Here is a 20,974-nt window from a genome sequence, read left to right on the forward strand (position 1 = left end):
GGCTCCTTACTCCTACAGTCTGAGAAGGATATCCTGAGAAGGATAAAATGTGACATCTAAACTTCTATATGAGGTATATTCTTCAATACTGCCTATGTGACATTTATCAAATGACTTGATTTAATATATTATCTTACATGCACGTTATACAGACGTAATCTCCTGGTCATTTTGTTTCTGGGAGAAGATAATGTTGATTGGCAGTTCTGAATTTGCAGTGGAATTCACAGAAAGCTCTACAACCAATGTGCTGGGGCTTAGTGTGTCAGAGAGACTTTGTGTCCTACACCACAGAAAAGGCATAAGCAGTCTAATTACACAGTGTATTATTACTCACTGGAGCAGATCAGAATTTTTTTAATGTTGACTGTTAATTGTGTGTGTAAATGAGGAGAGTGGAAGAGCAAATGATCATACTTCAGTATTTCTCTTTGTAGGGCCAAGATTTTTGCATGCAATCCTGCCTATTGCACTCCTAACAGGATTTAAAAAATCAGACTCTGTGTGTCAAAATTTTGCTGACATATTACTGCTAGAATTCTTGCAGACATTGTAATGTATTTAGATATGACTCAGAGATTAATTATGAGTTAGGTTCCTTTAGTGACTACAGTTTTAGTGATGCTCCTCATGAAGAATCAGCTTGCTATTAGCCACAGAGATGAAGAAAAGAAACCCACACCCAAACCTTCAAGGCACGTATTACCCTGGTACTGACCACCACAGTTGCTCACTAAAAGCATGTAGATGCAAACAGTCATCAAATGTAAATGTGAAACTTGTCTCCACAAGTATATGCAAGCTAAAGAGTGTTGGATGCAGACAGAAAAAAAGAACCATCCATTTTTACGGCATTGTTGGAGAGATGCCTCTCATATTGGTTTTTTTTTTTTCTGTATGCATACCATTAGTTATGGACTCCTCAGAGATCACCTAGAGTTTAATTACTTTTTTCCGCAGTTACTCCCACTTATTGATCTGCCCATGAGCTTGCAATGAGTTTATGTTACTGGCCAAAACGTTTCTCTTTATGACTCCCCATCCACTGTTCAAAATTAAATTTTGTAAGTATCACTCGCCTGGTGTGATTGCTGACATGGAAGCAAAATCCAGACATTCTCTTGAGAGTTTTACCCAAGGCACAATATTTTTAATATTACATGCCAAAATGGATTAGGAAAATAATTTGAGATCTCATTTTCTTCTGAACACCTTTAATAAAATATGTGAGTAGATGCATTTTAGAATTTTTATCCTTTTACTGATGTCTAGATTTTTATTAATGATGTGATGTAATATAACAGAAAGGCCACACAGAGTGGCTGCAAAATATCAAGACCTTTGGGATAAAGGAATGTGCTGCATGAGGAACATGTGGAAGTTTGATTTTCAAAGTAAATCTTCCACGTGTTTGCAAAAGTCTGAGAATCAGGGAAAGGAATCTCCCTGGGAACATCCCATAGTATGTATGGAAATGAGAATCTCTCTTTGTTTGCCATAGTGCATAAAATAGGAGCACAACTACAAATAGTACTGCTAAAAAGCATGGTTTGTGTCCTCTCACTTCAAATAGTAACACAGCATTTCTTTGAAAAGGCTGCTGCGATCTGAGGTGTAAGTACCAATATGGTCCAAATGTGTGTTTCAGTTTGTGCGCACGGTTAAATGCCTTCCTGACTCAGAGCTAAACACACATGACATTATGCATTTACATCACCTTCCACCTGTGTACCAGTTTTTCAGTTTCTGGACGTGGCACAAAAATGAGGACTCAAAAGCATCGTCTAACTCACTGCACAGTATTTTAGAAGGACACCGTTCACCAAAAAAAAACCCACTCATCATCTCTCACTCCTTAGTTTCTGAACAGACAATGATATTAGTAGTCTTGATGATGCTTAATTAGGGTGTCACTGTTGGTGTAAGGTTTAGGGTTGACTGTTCAGGTATCTCTGTTGGTAATTACATATAAAATAGTTGTATTGGCTTCCTTCTGTATACTGGTAATAAAAATTGCAAAAGCATATTTGTCTGTTTCTCATATCTATCTCACTTGCATGTTTTTATACTTAAGCTACACACCTTGGCATAGATATCACTGCCATTCTGTCCATTTTCTTAGCAGTTATTGACCTTACACATTACATTATGCATATGGCAGTTTGCCTTGCTCTGAATCTTGAACTGATATAATAAAATTATTGAAAAGAGATAAAATTATGGATGTTGACTCTTCGTACTGATCCTATAATATAAATTTCAATTATGAAGTCACTAATTGCCATAAACCATTTTTATTATATTGGTCATTTGGAGTTATTAATTATCTATATTTATTACCTGCTACATTCTCCTGTATTATCTACTTATTCTATATATACCTATGTATGCATTATTTTAGTGAAAGCATTCATTATCAGATTGTTTTTCACCGTTTCCCATAAATATGTAGGAAAAGTAATTCTGCAGTATCATGAGATAAAATTGGAGGGACTATGTGACATATCAGTAAATCTTTTATATGTGAGAAGTTTTCACATATGTCTAAGGGAAAGAAAATGTTTCTTGAAGACATGTTTTATGAATAAATTTGGAACACACAAGTAGACAACATAGTTAAATAAAATTTGTAGAAGTGTAGGTAATTTTGCATATGCTATTTTGCATATATTTTCACTTTAATTACATAAGAATTAATTACGCATTTTTCTAGCCACTAAGTTATTCCACCAAACTGTTGTGCATTAGGGACACCATGTTAGCAGCAGGGATGAATATATTTATATCCTTTTTACCTAAGGCATCCTCAATAAAACAAAAGCAAATGTAACATGAATGCTGAAAGTAATAAGCATTCTTCAGCCTTACAGTGCTGTATCTATTTAACATCTCGTTTATTCCTATGCCACCAAGTGGTTTTGGTCCACTGTCCATAGACTTGCTATTTCCACTGTTTATTAATACAGTGTGTTCATGAATTATCTTGCCTTATTTCATGAGTAATTAAATGTTTCTAGTTTGGACAAGAAATAACAATACAATAAAAACCTTAATTGGCTTCCTCTCAGCTATTCATGGCAGGATTAGATAGCCCAGTCTCCAGCTGTTAATTGCACTAAGCATTGATTGATAGGTTCAACCAACACAACTATGGAAAATTATGCATATTTTTTGGAAAATACTGACGGAATCAGAGGCTGTAGGGTGGGGGTTTTTTCTAGATGTATATTAACATATTACTATATTAGAGCAGGATTGAGGTGTGAGAGTGACTTAGGAATTGTGTTGGAGTTTTTTCTATGCAGAATTGTCCACTAAATGTTTAATAAAAGCACCACTCCATTCTTCAGTGCAGAGCTTATTATACTTATTCTTTCCCTCCTGGAAAGTGCACTATTGTACATTATTGGGGTTTTTTTTCTAATTCATTACACTTTCAACAGTGTGGCAGCAGAAATACAGTTAAGGTAAAACTAAGCTACATTCTAGTTAATACTTATGGTTTTTTGTCACAATTGACACATTATAAAATAAATTGGTTTAATGCTGTTGCAGAAAAAAAAAAACCCTCATAATGCATACACCACTGTAAGAGTTGGGAATAAACATTTTTTACTCTGAATTTCAATTTCTCCCAGGTTTTGGAGCCTTTACCATCACTTCCTTTTGTTACACAGATTGGTTGCTCTCTTTTAGTTTTGGTCTGGTTTTTCTATCGTTCTCTAGTCTTTCCTACTTCCTTTTTTCCTCCTCTTTTAAATCTGCTGCTACTGCAAAGCTTTATCCTCCTTTTTTTCTTAACTCTATGATCTTTTGCTTTCACAAGCATATTTTCTCTGTTATTCTCTGTATCTGTTCATCTGATTCCCCTTGGGCAGATCATCCTATTTTCTGCTTTTTTCTCTAATCCTTCCTCATGGAAGATTCATTGACAGCTCAGACTCAAAATGGATGTAGAACTAAATGTTATCTTTTCTCCTAAACATTTCCACCATCCTACTTGCGATACAAGCTCATATAGTGGTGCTTAGCCAATCTTCCTCCACAATTTATGGAAAGCCTGTCCCTTTCATTCTATACAGACAAATGTCAGTTTTCAAAAGCTTTTTCTCTTTTTAAGACTTCTTGCGCATCCTCCTTAGCATCCATGTTGCCAGTCCATCCAAAACGCAGCTGGTAACATTGCGGCTCTCATCGGTCAAACTGTACTTATATCTTTTAAGCTCATCTTTATCTTCAAGATGTTCCACACTATTCTGTCCCAGCCTGTAAATCAGATCAAGTGTTTCCTCATCCCAGACATTCTTCTCTATCAATATATTAAGACTACATATTCTTAGTAATTCCGTGACATTCCCTGTGCCTGCCGTGACTTCACTATTCTGTAAATTATCAGTCCTTTCAGTTCTTTGTCTATGTATACTTTTTTCCACAATACACAAAAATGAAACATTCATAGCCATTCAGATAACGAAAAAATGAAAATAAATCACTGGTTCTGGGCATGTCCCACTTTACTGTACTTATCTGTGTCTTTCTCATATCTTTGGGGCAAGATTTTGCTATTTTTATCTTATATAGCACACTAGTCTATTGTTAGCCCTAAGATAATTTATCAATCATCTTGAGGACTGTTGCGTGATTGTAAATGGATTTAAATAAAAATTATCTGGCTGAAGCCTTGTTTTCACAAGCCTTCAAGTGTGAAAGATATTCATAGATACCAAAGACCGGAGTATTTTAATTTGGTCGTTATATCCTTTAGTGGTATTCTTCTTGATGGCATATTCTTGGTGAAGTCACATTTTCAATGATCTAAGTAATGGATCTACTACTACATCCCTTTGCATGTTTCACTATTACACAGTGTAACAGATCACATCTTTAAAGGAGTTGGTAGGGATGTAAAATGCTCTTCAGAAGTGCTAAGTGTAATTGACAAGTCCAGTTCTCTGAATATATTATCTTTGTGCTCTTAAAAGTGCCTTTGGCCATTCTCCTCTTCAGGTAAGCCAGTGATTTTATCCATTTGGGGTATTTCAAGTGCCTTTTGTGGTATTCTGGAAACTCTTTTTTTGGAATTCAGAGTCTCCTGAGAATGAACATTTTCTGCATTGCAGGGATCCAGTGAGGGGGAGTGAAATGCAGGACATCCGCACTAGCTTTGAAGCGTATTGAAAAGAATTCCTCTTTAGCTCACTGCAGATTCAGAAGAAAATACAAAATATGTTCTGAAGAAATGCAGAGCATGCTTTTCCAGACTGACATTAACTTAATGCTATTTTAGAAAACATCATTGTTGCCAATTTGCCAGTAGGTACAATGTCGACAACCTGTTAAAACGTGAACTTTATCTGAGAGAACACTGGAGGAACATACTGGAAAACTGTTTGCTATGCCTGTCTATCCACACTCCCAAGAAAGATCTCAAGGGTGACATTTCCGAAAGTGTTATGTGATTAGCCATGTCGGAAAGGAATAAAGTAGCTGAGTGGCTCCCACTTCAGTTGTGTGCAGTGTAAGAGGGCATCCTCTTAGGAGTCTTCTGCCCATCAGGAGCTGAGACGGCACCGTGGGAATGTTTTGCCACATCTGAAATTCTATAATCTACACATTAGTAGCTCAAAGGTTGCAGTAGCAGTTGCATTCAGGCTTTTGCTAATGCTGAGAGCTGAAATGAGGACATCTGACCTCAGAGTGGTTATTGTGTCATTTGTGATGAAGAATTCAATTTTCAACTTGTAATCAACAGTCTATAACATTGTGAGTCACTTCAGGGTGAACTAACTGCAATCAGGTACTAAGTGTTGAAATCCCTTACACTGTTACAGCAGTGTGCAAGTTTTGGTTATACCAATTTCCCTAATGGTAGGAGTGGGTAGGGATATTTAAACACTGCTTAGTACTCTGAAAATTTATGGAAAATTAAACCAAGATGTACATTATCAGAATAACATATTTTTTTTGTGATTAGGAGTGAGTAAACAGTACATACAACAACCCCAAATATATAGGTTATTAAACAGTTGGTTTGGCTTCATTTTGACAGAGGTAGTGTAATGTATTATTGTTTTATTCTTAATTTGAAAAGACCTTACAGAAATAATGTTCTGATATTGTCTTGAGATGCTTACAGTCTAGGCAGACAACATGGAGATCAAGTAAAACTGCACTTAAATCATGAACCAATGTGTGTTGAAGACAGAGAAAAGTTTCCCACCAAACTTTGTATTTGACCCAAAGTAAGCCAGAAAGCGCTCCATTAAGGACATGATCTTTTTAATGCATTTATTTGGCCCTGAAAACATGCAGATGAGCAATTAAGATCTCCTGGGAGGCTCCTGTCCGTGACTGTTTTCAGGACTGAGGTTTTAGAGTATAGGTGGTAATATTTATCTTGTTGTGGATTCATGAACAATAGTGCATTTCATATCAGAAAAAAATGTCTTGCATCCGTTTTCAAGCTGGTGGAACCAGATCATTTTTCTTGTGTATTTTTTAGGTATCCCCTATCACTATGTTGGACATGGGAAAGATTAATCCATAAAAAGGATCAGAGAATGTTTATTCCAATTATGTTTACAATGAGAAACAATGAATTCCTCTTAGGTTGAATATCTTATGGCTTCTCTTGTATTTCATTCTTTTAGGCCTTTCTCTGAGATCTACCCATTGCATAGCCATACGTATTAGATGACTTTGGGACTTGCTTTACATCAACAATGAAGGGATTATCTAGCAGCCGTAGTCATCATCATGGGGTTGCCTGTGACCCTCCGTGTGACAGTCTGCCACACCACTCGGACAGGAAGCCATATTTGTTAAACCCGGTGGACCCCCATCCTGCAGACCACCCTTACTACACTCAAAGGAACTCTTTTCAGGCAGAGTGCATGGTGCCCTACAATGATCAGATTGCCAGCAGCACATTTCCCCGGAGGCATTACAATTCCCACCACGAACTCAAGGACGAGTGTGCTCTGGTTCCCCACGGAACTGTCAACAAGACCAACCGCATTCCTGCCAACCTTTTGGACCAGTTTGAGCGGCAGCTGCCTCTGAATCGGGATGGCTACCACACTCTGCAGTATAAGCGGACTGCCGTGGAGCACCGCAGTGACAGCCCAGGGAGGATCCGGCATCTGGTTCATTCTGTCCAAAAGCTCTTTACCAAGTCCCATTCACTGGAGGGACCATCCAAGGGGAGCGTCAACGGGGGCAAAGCGAGCCCAGAGGAGTCGCAGACGATGAGGTATGGGAAACGCAGCAAGAGTAAAGAAAGGCGATCAGAAGGTAAGCCCAGATCCAATGCATCAGGATGGTGGAGTTCAGATGACAACTTGGACAATGATGTTTGCATTTATCATGGTCCCAGTGGGGTCATGACTATGGGAAGATGCCCTGATCGTTCTTCTTCCCAATACTTTATGGAGGCCTATAACACTATTAGCGAACATACTGTGAAGTCATCCAGAAGCAATAATGATGTCAAATGCTCTACCTGTGCAAACCTGCCTGTGAATCTGGACTCCCAGTTAATGAAGAAAAGCTCTTGGTCCTCTACATTAACCGTGAGCAGAGCCCGTGAAGTTTACCAGAAAGCATCAGTTAACATGGACCAGACAGTGGTGAAGGCAGAGACGTGTCAACAGGAACGGTCATGTCAGTACCTCCAGGTACAGTGTGGAGAACTGATTGCTGTTAACTGTGCTCTGCCTTGTCTCAGGTGTTTGTGGGGGATGGAGGTTTGCTCTGATATTTCAACTTTCCTCAGAGGTCACTGATCACCAACAAGGGGTAATGCTGCTGAAATTAAAAATAAATTTGCTTTTTCTTTTTTCTTTTTTTTTTTTTTTTGACAGCATTCAGTATTTCAAAGAAACAGCTCATGGAACAGGCTTAATTTTTTCATGTGGGAAAAATAAGACCTTTCTGTGTGCTTTTTGAATTTATAAGGCAGTCACAGTAGGGGCATGGGGAATTTGATGTTGTAGTGCTTGCACTTAGCATTACAATGTCAATTAACTAAATGTTACCAGGATACAAATTCTTTGATTTCTGTAATTTCAAGATTTGCCTTCATTTACTGCTTGTTTTATTATGAAAGCTTTTGAGACCCTTTTGAGAAACTTTTGGGTACCTTAATGTTTTCTCCAGCAGGAAAACAACCTACTTTCCTTTTTGCCATAGAATATAAATTCTCATAAAACAGTTATTGTAACATGTCCAGATTTGTTTATCTGGCTATTCCTTTTTCTCATGGCTTTGAGTCAAAAATAAAAAACCAAAAGGTTGCAATTATTGCTTGTTCTGATTATATATTTTAGGAGTACATCACCTACTCCCTCACAAGCTGTTTGCAGTTAATACAGCGTCACTATTTTTCACCAGTATTGTATCTTTAAATGTCAAGAATCAGATGTCTGCTCTTGGAGCTATCATACTGCCGGTGAATGTTTGTGGCAGGAACATGGATCAGAAAATATTAAAACTGTTTCTTGCTTAGGAGAGCTGTGGATAGCTTTTATGCACTTTAAATGAAGCAGTTATGGCACATCTAAGTGTGTGTGTAAGATGGAACAACGTTGCGCAGAGAAGAGAGAAGACCATGAGGAAAAAAGAGGTTTGCTAAGACAATTTGGTTTCATTTTAATGTAGTGGGACTCTTGTCTATTTGTATAGAAACTGTAGGGAGTTTTCTTATAGGGGGGCTTGAATGAGACAGTCAGCTTCCACATTCTGTTGTTTAAGTCAGTACGCAAAGAAAGTGTAGGACTGAGGCATTCGCATTTAAAAAGTGATCTTAAAAGGTGTTATTGAATAGCATGCAGAATAATTTTGAATGCCAGCCTGTGGGATTCTAAGTTTTAAATGTAAAGAAATGGATTTGTGTGTTTTCTGTAAATTATTAGGAGATTGGGGTGGGGGAGAGGGGAATGCTCAGTGTGTGTTTACGGCTGTGTATATGGACTACAGAGGGACAGAGGTTTCAAAATAGCCTCAGGTTGCAACCTTTTGAGATTTTTTTGTATTAAGTCTCCTTTGTCTGAATTTTGTGAGTGAGAAGAAATTGTAACTTTGGGCTTGAGTGTTGCAGTTACATTGGACCCTGAGATTTCTTTTGTTGATGTTTTTGTTTACTCCTTCAGTCTTCCTCTCAGGTTTAGATAAAATAGCTGACAAATCAGTATGTGACCAGATGGCTAGAAAAGAGCAAAAAACTGTGCCAGCATCAGCTTTAAATGAACACCTCCATAGGGACTTTTAGATGATGTTTAACTGACAAGAATAGACTCTTGAAGTGGAATTAGAGGACATTATCTGTGTCTGTATGAAAATATGTCCAACAATTGTCAAGGGCAGGAATTAGAATAACTGAATTATCACTTAAGAATAACTAAATTCTTACTGTGTTTCTCATCCTCAGTGGTAGTTTTATTTTGGTTTTCAATTAATTTCATTTCATTTTTTCTGATTATATGCTTTGTTGTAAAAGCCAAGGAAATATAATTGGTTTGAAATTGTTTTTAAAGAAAAGGAAAATCTTAACCAGGCTTGTGTTAACATTGGAAATAATATTCAAACAGAATAGGGTAGATTTAAGGAAGCAGATCAGGATTATTCTTCTCACTTGGCAGCTTAAAAGGATGACAAATTGATATAGATATTAAAAAGTCAGTCTTTATTTTGAATGCATCCCATTTCCTTTCTCTTCACTACATCACTTATCTTCTGACACTACAAGCCCTTTGGGGCTTGGTCTTTGTTCCCTTTTGTGTTTCCACAGTGCCCAGCACAATGGGGTGCAGAACCTAATAGAGGCCTTTTGGCGGTCCTGCAATATAAATGTATATTAGCAGCAGCAGAGCATTATTCCATTAGTGGGCTGTACAGATATTCTATATATCTTTTATTTCCCTAGTGACCTTCTCATCTTTGTACCAAAGGGCTGGTGAGAAAAATTAGAAATGCACTAAATTAGATTAAAGCTGCAAGTTTGTGGTGATACTGGACAACTAAGATAATTTAATTTCATTATTATGATGCTTATTTGTTGCTTTATTTAACTCATTAAATGTTAAATAAATGCTTTTATCAACTCACTTGTAATTTAAGCTGTTATGTTCCAGGACATAAACTCTCTGATCCTCAAAAGAGGCAACTATTTTTTTTTCATGAAAGCTCTTCTTGTGATAGTATCAGAATTCAATGAAGGGACTTTTTCAACTCAGAATACTCAGTATAATTTTATCCTGATAGATCTGAGTATATGAGAGATCATAGATGACATTGACTTCACATTTGCTTGTAAGGGCTTTTATCACAGAAGTATCTGGATGAATTCTCAGTGTAAAGACATGGAAATAACAAACAATTATCTCACTTGGTGCCATATTTTCCACATAACTGTTTTGTGGAAGGAGTTGGCAGTAGTTTGTGTTACAGATGGGCTTATCTCATAATTTGGAATTTGGATCGAGTGGGGAGTCCTCCTGCATTGCACAGTCTTTCCTTACCCCGGCAGGCTCTACTTCCAGCCCAGGTGCTGAGGCACAGTGTCCATCCTTGGAGGTCTAAGAGAGGCTTAGTCAATGCTCTGTGTCTTCAGAAAGAAGTATTAGCTCCCGGACTAGTCTAAAGACTGTCAAGCAAACCTTTCCCTCTCACCTGTGTTTCAGGAATGGAATTGCATTTTTCTCTTCTCTCTATTTCTCCTTTCAAGAATGAGGAGCTGGAAAATAGGAGGATAAGGTCCTTCTTTTGAGCTGCTTCTTACTTCAGGAAAGTGCTTTTATTTAGTGCAGATTTACAGTTGGACTAATTTGAAGGGAGGTGAGAAGGAACTGTTTGTGTTTTCTCAAAACTCTTCTTCAAAACGCTTTCCTTCCCTTGAGAGAATAATATATAAATCAGTGGACAGCCTCCACTTCTCTGGTATGTTCTCCTCTGGAAAAATTAAAATCAAGCAAAACTATCAAAGACATAATGTAAACAGCAGTCGTCTTCTGCAAACAACAGGATTTAAATACATGGGTAGATATTTTTGACACTCTTGTTTTCTATGACTTCATGATTTTTGAAGCTAATACAGTATCAAATGCACTGCAGAGTTTGTCCCTGATTATAGTTTTACTGTTCAATACTCTCTGTAATTACTATTCCCGTGGTCCTTGATCCATTCATTAAGAGCCGGAGAAAAATATAAAGGATGACATTTTTCTTATTGTTCCTCTTTTTTTCTTATGTGGGTCAGTCATACATTTTCTTTTGAACCCATTTGATGAGACTGAAGTCAGTTGTGTCATATACTTGGGGCTGAGGATGGAAATTTTAGTTCTGAAAATTGCAGTGCAGTAGATAGGGCAAACACAGTCATTTGAGCTCCACATTTGCATCACTTGTCTCTTGGTGGGAGACTATCAGAAATATTATTTTAAAAATATATATAAGCCAAGTTTCGTGATGTAATAAGCATTTCCTGGTGGTGAAGGGCTCTGGTTCATATTGTGCTCAGTTTCATCTGTGAAGGTTGTCTGTAATGAGCATTATTACATAATGTGTAGTGTTAAGAAACTCGAATTGTTAGATTGAATTGCTTTCCAGTCTCAGTACAAGTCACTTCCACAGTTTCTTAGCAGATACTGCTCAAACCCAGCCTCTTTCTGTTGCCTGTGTCCATGGATGGCCAAATAGAGAGCATTGCCCTAGGTCAGGGTACTAATAAGGACTGATATCTGTTATATGATTTATTAATCCAGTATGTTAAATGACAATGTGTTTATCCTTATGACACAGTAATTTCTGTTAGATCTGCTATACTGGGCTTATCTATGCAAGTCTATGTTAATTTTCACTTGTTCTCTACTTTTTCCTCATTTGTGGTGTTTGCGTTACTGTCACAACTACCATATTCAAATTAATCTTTCAGTTGTCCTTGTATATATACGGAAGTTGTATTTTAATATCGATCTTCCATTTTTCATGTATCTGAAGACTTGCCTTTTTCTCTGTTATTCCATTATAAACTGAAAATGAATGAAGCGTATATAATTTCCCCTTCGATTTTCCAGTCAGAACTACAAGATATATGAGGTATAAGTTTCAAATTTTGATACTGACCTCATATGAAACATACTTCTCAGTAAAGCTAGTGAAACAATTTGAGCAATTGTGAACTAAAATGTCAAATGTTATAATGTATTCTAGGCCAGCTTCCAGGTAACAGAATAATCATTAAAACAGTTGAAAATTCTTAAATGATTATTAATTTTAAAATAAAGTAGTGTCTAAGAATATTAAAATTGAAAAAAAATGTAATTCACAGAAAGCTAATTTATTTCAGTTTTAAAATTACTGTGTGGTGGGTAATATAAATAATGAATAAAGTTAGAGAATTTGTGGGCACTTGGAAAATATAAGTAAAGGAAGAAAAATTTACAAATTTTACAAAAAATATATGAATAGCAAATAATTCCATTGAACCTGCATCTTGGTTATTTAGCCTACCTGCAAACTCACCTAAGATGTCTTTGCTATATTAAGATAAATATGTAGGAGAGTATTTCAGGATAACTGTCCTCCTCTTTGCAGCCCTTTAATATATCTTAAAAAAAAAAAAAGAAATTATCAGCCGAGTTGGTGAGATTGATCTTGCCACATATTTCACCTTAACAACTGCTGTGTTCTCATTCATTTAATTAAAACCTGGACTGACCTTTGGTGTCTGAGTACTGTAGTAACAGGGCACCTAAGTACTAAGAGAGCTGTTCTACAGCAATGTCAGTACTTTACATTTAGCTGCAGTTTTATCTTCTCTTGTTCCTTAGGTAGTAATTTTCTATTCTCACCATTAGCTAGAAGTTACCACCATTCTGTAACTTCTCAGTATTGGATATACTGGCACTAATCTTATTTTTTCTAGATTAACTTGAAGAATTACTGTTGGTTCATTCTGTAAACATCCCTATGTTCTAATAGCGCATCCATTCATGAATGTCATTCTGGAAACTGGATTCCCATTTTGTGTTGCTAGCATATCATACATAGGATTTAGCAACATACTTGGAAGATGCTATGTTACATATATCATTATGTCAAAAATGTTTATGAAAATTTTGCCTGCACCTAATAGCTGGCATTTAGTATCTATTTCAGTTCCTTTTGATATAAACATGGATAAGATTTGACTCAGTCCTGGGTCTGACTTCTTTCTGTAGCCTTAAATATCTGGAGTGTTCTAATCTTATTATTTTCAGTAATTTCACTGTTAAAAAAAAAAAGCCAACAAAATCTTCAAGACAAGTCAAATCCAGCAAACAGGATTGTTTCAATCTGCATCTGTGTTTGAACTCACTAACTTTTGTTGTGGAGACATGCAAAGTAGGTGGGAAAAAAACACTGCGCAGTGATATATTTTCCTTAGTCAGTGCAAAGTAATAAGGACATCCATTTCTTGAGTTTTTTGTTTCAAGAATGGAAACTGCCACGGTTTCTGTCTTACTGGACAAATGCTTGTTGCACAGCTGAACTGCTGTTACTAGTGAGTCAAGCAAGACAAACATGAACCTGTTGTATATTGTTTGTCCTTTCATCCTCTTACCCTTAGCCTGTGCAGTGGACTGTCTTCTTTGGGTAGAGGGCAAAGAGAGGATATGACTTCTGATAGATATGTATTTCTCTCACCAAAGGCTAAGCAATGTGCCGTACAGTTGGATAAGGCGCTGTGACAGTTCTGATGGGCCAGGACTTCCAGGGACAGTCTTTGAATTGTCTCTAAGAGTCTTTTATGGAAATAAATTTGTCTCTGGTTTTGCTTCACTGACATATCATCAGCCTGCATAATCAGTTTGTTAGGAAATCTTTGAGATTTCCTGGACTCTACCAATTCAGGTCCCAGCAGATGGGAGTCAAGACCATGACCTTGGTTTGATATCTAGTGAGATGCTACTGTAGAGCAGAGGTGACAGTTTGGAGGCACTGAGAAGACACACCATGACATCGTGGAAACCAGGAAAGTTTCCTTAGAGCAGAATGGAGGCTTCTTAAGCAGGTATATTTCATTGCCGTAATCCAGAAAAAGGCATTGTGGAAGTTTCAGTGACGTGTGTCCACTGTACACCAAAATGTGACAGAAGCTCCTAGCCAGCTGGAGATGGGAGCTTAACCGCATTACTTACAGTTGCTGCCTGCGAGAGCACAACATTAGCAAAGCACCAGAGATTATCCAGTTATAGTCAGCCAACAGAAGCAGCATAAGGGCTGTTTCTCAAAATGCTCTCCCCACCACATCTGTTTTCTTCCAGGGATTCAGATTCAGCTACACGTTCTCCATCTATGAGCCAGTTTCCTGACAGCTACTTGATGTGTAGCGGAAGGTAAAACGGCATCTTATTTAACAGTATTGGCATTTGATGCCAGCTAGTCACTGTATGCGGATGCTGAAGTTATTAGGGAAAGAACTGATTCACCCCAAAAGGAGGTATCTAGAAGAAAGAGAACATTTCTCCATTGCTAGTCATTGAAAATGTCCTTTCAAGGATTGGTATTCATGTTAACAGTCATTCTTACTTGGGCGAGGAGCCATATCTCATTATAGCAAACTGCACTGAAAGCTTCAAGAATATTGAGAAGGATGAGAACGAACGTCTGCCCTCTGCCACAGAGAGAACATCATCCCAGAGTATCACTGAAGAAGTCTTAATTGGAGGTCCTGGCTGACAGTCCTGCTATATCACCTTCAGCTAATAGATGTAGTCATTGCTGTTTGGCTTCTTTTCTGCAGAATGTGTTTGGGGGTGGAAACTTGCAAGGCCCTTGGCTGGAGTCATCATATTCCATGTGGCCCTCTTCATGTTTGATTGGATTTTTATGCATAAAGCAGGAAGATAAAATTTATCTGGAATCAAGGTGTGGTTGTTTTGTGTAGGAGATACACATACCTCTTTGTAAAACAGGGTGTGAATCAGATTGACAAGCTACTGGTCAAGGCACATTTTGATGAATGAAATTATAAACTGGAGCAGTGCTTGGAGAATTTTGTGTGTTGACTTGCTCTATGAGGAGTCATACTATTTTAGAAGACTTTCCAAACTACTGTTATATGAAGGAAGATTGCAGTTCTTCACACTGCTTGTTCAGGTTTGGTGCAAGGTGGGCATTTAGGATTGAGGAAGTGATGTTCTGTCTCGGACAAGGTCTTTGTCTTGGCTGTTAATGTGCTTCATGTAAAATAATATGGAGATGTCAGCTAAATTAAATGAATTTATAGTAGAATATGATTGCTGAAATAGTAATTGCATTGCTGCAGGTACTGAGAATATTAAGTTTGTCCTAAATGGAAGCAACCTTCCTATCTGCCTTTTTGAGAACTCTTGAAGCTTATTAAACATATATTGTTCTCTAAGGTTTCTAAGGCTGCTTCTTTTTATTTTTTTTTTTGCATACTTCAATGATTCTTAACACATGCACATTGATAGAATGAAATGCTGCTCATCTTTATTGGTCTGATTAATTCAATATTCATGAGTGCTAGGAATAGACTTAGTAAGTGGAAGATGGCAATTGAAACTTCCTTAACAGCACGCAGAAGAGGCATAATAACAGCTAAGAAAACCAAATTGCATGGGTTTGAAAATCTGCAGTGAGCAGTCATTAAGCATTGTTCTTCAGTTATGTGATTTCATTTCATTAAGTATTTGCATACTAATAGAAAGCTAAAGTTACAAGTCTACTGCTGTGAGCGATGGTTAGCCACTCCTTCCAGTCCTTGTGTTTACTTCTATAGTCATCCACATTACTTTGGCAAAGCACAGGGAGAAGCTTTAATGATTTCAGCTGCAATAAACCAAATCAAACTAGAGATCAATAATGAACTTAATTTGCTATAGAGACAGTCTGTTTGCTATTTCATCCAATAAGGTAAGTTAATAACAATTGGGGGGGGGGGGATAAGATATTCTAATTTTATTGTTTAGAAATTTAATAAAAAGTGTTTTCTTTATCTTTGTCCTTATGTGCTGGGTTTATTTCACATACCATTATGTATGAGCTTTTGAAATGAATGTTTTAAAACTATGAGACCAGTATACCTGTTTCCTTGGTTTCTTTATTTGGGGACCTAGACCATCTGTTAGAAAAATCCAGTTCCTTTATATCAAAAAATGCATTAAAGCAATTGACTAGTCAGTCCAGCCTGGCTAATGACAAAGCGTGGACACTCCCAGAGCAACATAAATTTAGTTAACGATCAGAACAGGTAATCTATACACTAAATGAAGCTGAATCCAGGCAAGATGTTGGCTGGTGACAGTTTGTTATCTGTACAGACTGTTCTGTTTACAAAAGAACCTTATATCTGCCACTTAATCAGACAAAAGAAACTGTAGTCAGACTTAGCTGTCAGTCTAGGAACAAACGTGTTATTTCTAGCTTTATGCTGAAGTCTTAAGTTTCAGTAAGTTTCTTGGATCAGAGGCCTTTGCTGAATATTTTCTAAATATTTTCAAGTAATAATGGTTTTCTGTTTCACTGGGCTTTTTGTATAAGTAAAGTACAGTCTTGATTTTTAGGCTTATAATGAAAGAATTGTACATAATTTTAAAGATCATTTGCAGAATGAAATGTTTCCAAGATCTTTATTAATTCAATAGTGTGAATAATAGTTCTATTTCAATAAAAACAATGATGCTCATTGTTAGATCTGAGTTTAGCTTTTCCACGTTTTTCCTGAGAGTAAAAACAATCATGCAAGTGATGTTCCTGCTTGATATTCTGATCCTGAAAAAGTGGCATTGCCAAGGTAATTGGATAATATGATTTTCTTAAAAGCATGAAACAGCTTTATCTCAAGTATGTCAATCTTAATGTCATTAATCCTCTAAGGCAGCAGATACTGTGCATATGCACTTGCGTGCAGTGGAGTATGTGACCTTGCAAGATATAATATTGGCCATTCAAACAAAGTAAGAGCCCGTGGGAAAATTTGTACAGACCTCCTGACTGAAAAAAGTAAAAGAGCTGGAGGTTCCCATAGACACTTTTCCCAGCATTTTTCCAGATCAACAGAAGGAAACAACACTACAGAATGTTTAGTACCATATAGAGAGAGAAATATAAGGCATTAAATAATGTGATCAATTTTATTTTCCTGACTTGTAGTTTTGAGAGAGCTTTATGTTTTACTCTTTTCCCATGATACAAAACACTTAACTGTGACAGTAAACTGCATTGTATGCCATGAGCTGTTACAGCCATTCCTTTTAGGCACTGAAGAAAGCACTCTGAAAAGCAGGTCACTTCTTTCAGTAGGTATTGCTGGAGGTATTTGACTGTAGGCACAGAAGTATTAAAACGTTGACATTATTTTATCTGCCTGTGTGTTCTACACAGCAAAATAGGTACAATGAAAGGAAATGCTGAGCTTTAAGGGTTGTTTTTTCTACTCAAGTAATACACAGATAGTGCTCTGAGATTCTTTCATAAAAAAAGCATTACCACTGTTAATAGCCAAAGAAAAAATCTATTACTTCTAAAGTGTTTCTTTACCCTGCAAGTACTCTCCTCCAATTACATGATGTCTTACTCTTTTCTGCTACTCCAGCTTCTGAATTCAGGGTTTCTTCTTGTGAAACTGAAATAAGATAAAGGGGAACAGGACACAAATTTCTTTCCCTAGGATTCTCTTTAATACTGAAACCTTACTGAAAATAAAAAATAAAGAAAAAGAAGAAAAAAAAAGAAAACCAGCCTTAAATATCTGCGAGAAGACTAGCCAAACTGTTTAACTAAAATAGCTTTTTAATCAAATATCCATTATATTCTTCTACTGCAGGCAGCCATGATCATTTGTACAAACACTCTGATTTCCTCAATGTGTTAACTAAAATTAAAAGCATACTTGGGTTGATATTTTAGGCTGTTCTCTAAATCTAGATGTTTTTCCTAACCTCAGGCATCCTTTTCTCTTTGTCACATAAAGGGTTTACCCTTAAACCCATTATATGATAATGGCACTTGAGTTGCATTTGTGTCATTTCCTTTGGTTTTACACATGCAGGTAACTTCCAGTGCACAAAGCAGCCAGTGGGTTTGTGGTTCTCCCTGAGATTGCTTTGCTTCTGGGTCTCTACGTGAACAGCTCAGCTTTCTTTTTATGCAACTAGAGTGTTTAAAAGGTGGAAATGCTGCTAAAAAGATAGGCTGCTGTTTTTCAGTGATTGCTCACTTCACTGAGTGAGCAGAGCTCAAACTTGAAGCTTCCTCCCGATCACATCATACAAGTTGTGGGGCTAGGGCAACGCATTCAAAGCTCATGACGGTACTGTGTAAATAAGAAGTTTTGCAGTAAAGTCATTGCAACCAACTTTCAAAAATTGGCCTGTCATATCTAAATCATTTTGAGAAACTTTGGTATAAATAGTATTGTACTTATGTATGGGGTTACTGATAACATAACTCAAGAATTTCAGAGTTATGATGCCCACAGCAACTCTATCTCATCACTTGTATTACATCTATAAACTACAGCAATACATTTAACAGTATGTCTCTTATTAAATAAAACTACAAGTGGTCAGCTTGCCTGAATTATGGATGCTATATGAGCATTGTAACTTTTAATCTCCTGACTTTTTCTCAGTTAAAGACACCAACCTTAACATTATACTAACATATTTTATTTAGTGCATTAAAGATTAATTCACTAATTTATTTTAATGAGAAAAAGCACAGATCTTTAACTAAAGCATAATGAATAAAATATTAAACAGATTAAAGTGCATGTCCTCTGAGAATTCACAGATTCTCTACATACTCTGACTTAGATATCTAATATCTGCCTGAAAACTGATTGGAAATACACTATTACATGTTTTAAACTTCTGTCTGAAGTACAAGAATGTCATCAAAATGTCAGCAGAGCTTGATTTTACAAAATCTGTGTTAACTTTTTTGTACATGAGTGATTTGAAAAGTCAAGATTTTACAGTTGACAAGCAGGAGCTGTAGGTTCCAAAATTAATGTGAGGGATGGTATGAATATAGATTGTGTTTTCACTGTTTGATGGTGCTGTAGGCCTAGAACCAATGCAAGAACAAGATCTGAAAAATTTATTATCCTCTGTCTGTTATAAGTGGCTGGAGGAGGATTGTAAAATGCTCCATACTCTTGTATGCCAAAAATCAAAACCAAAACCACTACCAAGTATTACCTTCATTTTCATTTTTCAAACATATGCATGCCATGAAAGCATCGACTTTACAGATCTGAGGTCTAGGTATAAACTTAGAAGCCACAGAATTCAAACATTGCTTTTTCTTTTTTTTTTTTTAATTTGATGTGGAAACATATCAGAGTTGTATATTTAATCGAATTCTTCCAGTGGGTTCTGTTAGGACTTAGTACTCTCAGTTTGTAATACTCCAGTTCTTAGTTAGAGTTTTGCCTTTTTCTAGAAGAATATTTTAAGTGTGTTTAAGGTTATTTATTTAATTACTTCCTATAAATACACAATTCTGCATTGTTCAATTAGAAAACTAGACTTTGAAATATATTCCTACCTTAAAAAACTTATATTCTTGAAGCCCAGGCAAATATCAAACACAAAAAAAAAAAAAAAAAAAAAAAAAAGAGAGAAAACAACAGCAAACTTTACATGCTACTGGAATATAAGAATGTAAGTGTTTCACAGAAGCAGAGTTACCAGAGTCATTGACCAAAGGATATTTAAAGAAGTCATGGAAATTTAATTTAAAAAGGCACAAGGGAAGAACTGGTTAAATAAAACATGGAGCAACTCAGAAGGAAGTCTGTGTCTCAAGAAAGAAGACTGACTCATAAGAAGAAGAAATGTTCATAAAGATACAAACTAGAGTCACTTTCAGGATTAAATCTTGAGTCCTCTGAGGAAAATATCAAAGCTCTGAGTGAGTTTATGAAGGCCAGAGTTGACCAAAAGAGATCTGGGAGAAAAGAGAGAGCTTAAACTGAGCACAAGAGGAAAAGAAGGACTTGTTTGAGACTGGAAGTTCAAGGAAGGCCCTAAATCATTATGTCAGTAGCAGGAAAAGAAGAGTCAAGGAAGGAAGAAAGTGGGCAAGGTCTTGGGTTTGAAATCAGCAGGAAACAAAGCAAGCGCATGGCTTATGAGCAGTTTGGTTAATTAATCACAATTAGTAATAAGCCCATGAATTCTTAGGATCATTAAATATTTTTGTTCCTTTGTATAGCACCATCATTTCTGGATTGCAGTTTATAGCAGCATGGATTGATAAAATGCCGTAAAAATTTGACCTACATTGACAGACTCGGGACTGAGGCTTATGTTTTACTGGGAATCAACAGCTGAGCTGTTAGCAAACAGTCCAGTGTTTCAGTTATTGTTGTCTAAACAAGCTGGTGCGTAAATGCTCTGGCAGAAGTTTGGGAAGCAATGGATACACAAGATACTCAGCAGAAATTAAATGTCGTTTAAGAACAAACTTTGCACAGAAAAGAGACACTCGGTGATTATCTTGGTGGATGCTAGTATTCATAAGCTGCAGGACAAATTTTAACAACCCAGATTTGAGACTCCTTGTTTAATATGGCTTCTAAGGGTAGTGTTGTACCTATAGCTTGCTTTATAGAGTTGATTCACAGCTACTTTTATTTAAATCTAACACAGAATAGATTTAACTAAAAAGCACTTCTGCAGTTTCACCTTTTTGAGAAAAATAGGGTTTCTGCAAAATTACTTCAGGACAACTCCTTCAAGGATCCTGCTCCACAGCATGTGGTTTCTGCTGTTACGGGAAAGAGAAGGGTGTTGGTTTACAAAGGTCAGAAGCCCCAAGAGCAGAGGAAGGGAGAGGATGGGTGGGCAAGAGCACTGTGCTCTTGAACTGTGTGCTGCTATGTCCCAAAATTTCAGGAATGCACGTTCCCAGTGTTCCAGATTTCTAATGCAAAGAATGGACAACACTTACTTTAGATCAA

The 20,974-nt window shown here is 36.7% G+C and overlaps 1 protein-coding gene across 1 annotated transcript in view; it reads left to right on the plus strand.

The window, feature by feature from the left end:
* DLGAP1 (DLG associated protein 1) overlaps positions 1-20,974 on the plus strand; it is a 423,051-nt gene that overhangs the window by 270,188 nt on the left and 131,889 nt on the right. Inside the window, exon 4 of the mRNA XM_086740672.1 lies at positions 6,651-7,676. Within this exon, the coding sequence (XP_086596798.1) occupies positions 6,723-7,676 (954 nt within the window). The 5' untranslated portion in view covers positions 6,651-6,722. The remainder of the gene's footprint in view (positions 1-6,650; positions 7,677-20,974) is intronic.

The sequence above is a fragment of the Chlamydotis macqueenii genome, chromosome 2, assembly GCF_036417535.1.
Source record: "Chlamydotis macqueenii isolate bChlMac1 chromosome 2, bChlMac1.mat, whole genome shotgun sequence".
Lineage (NCBI taxonomy): Eukaryota > Metazoa > Chordata > Aves > Otidiformes > Otididae > Chlamydotis > Chlamydotis macqueenii.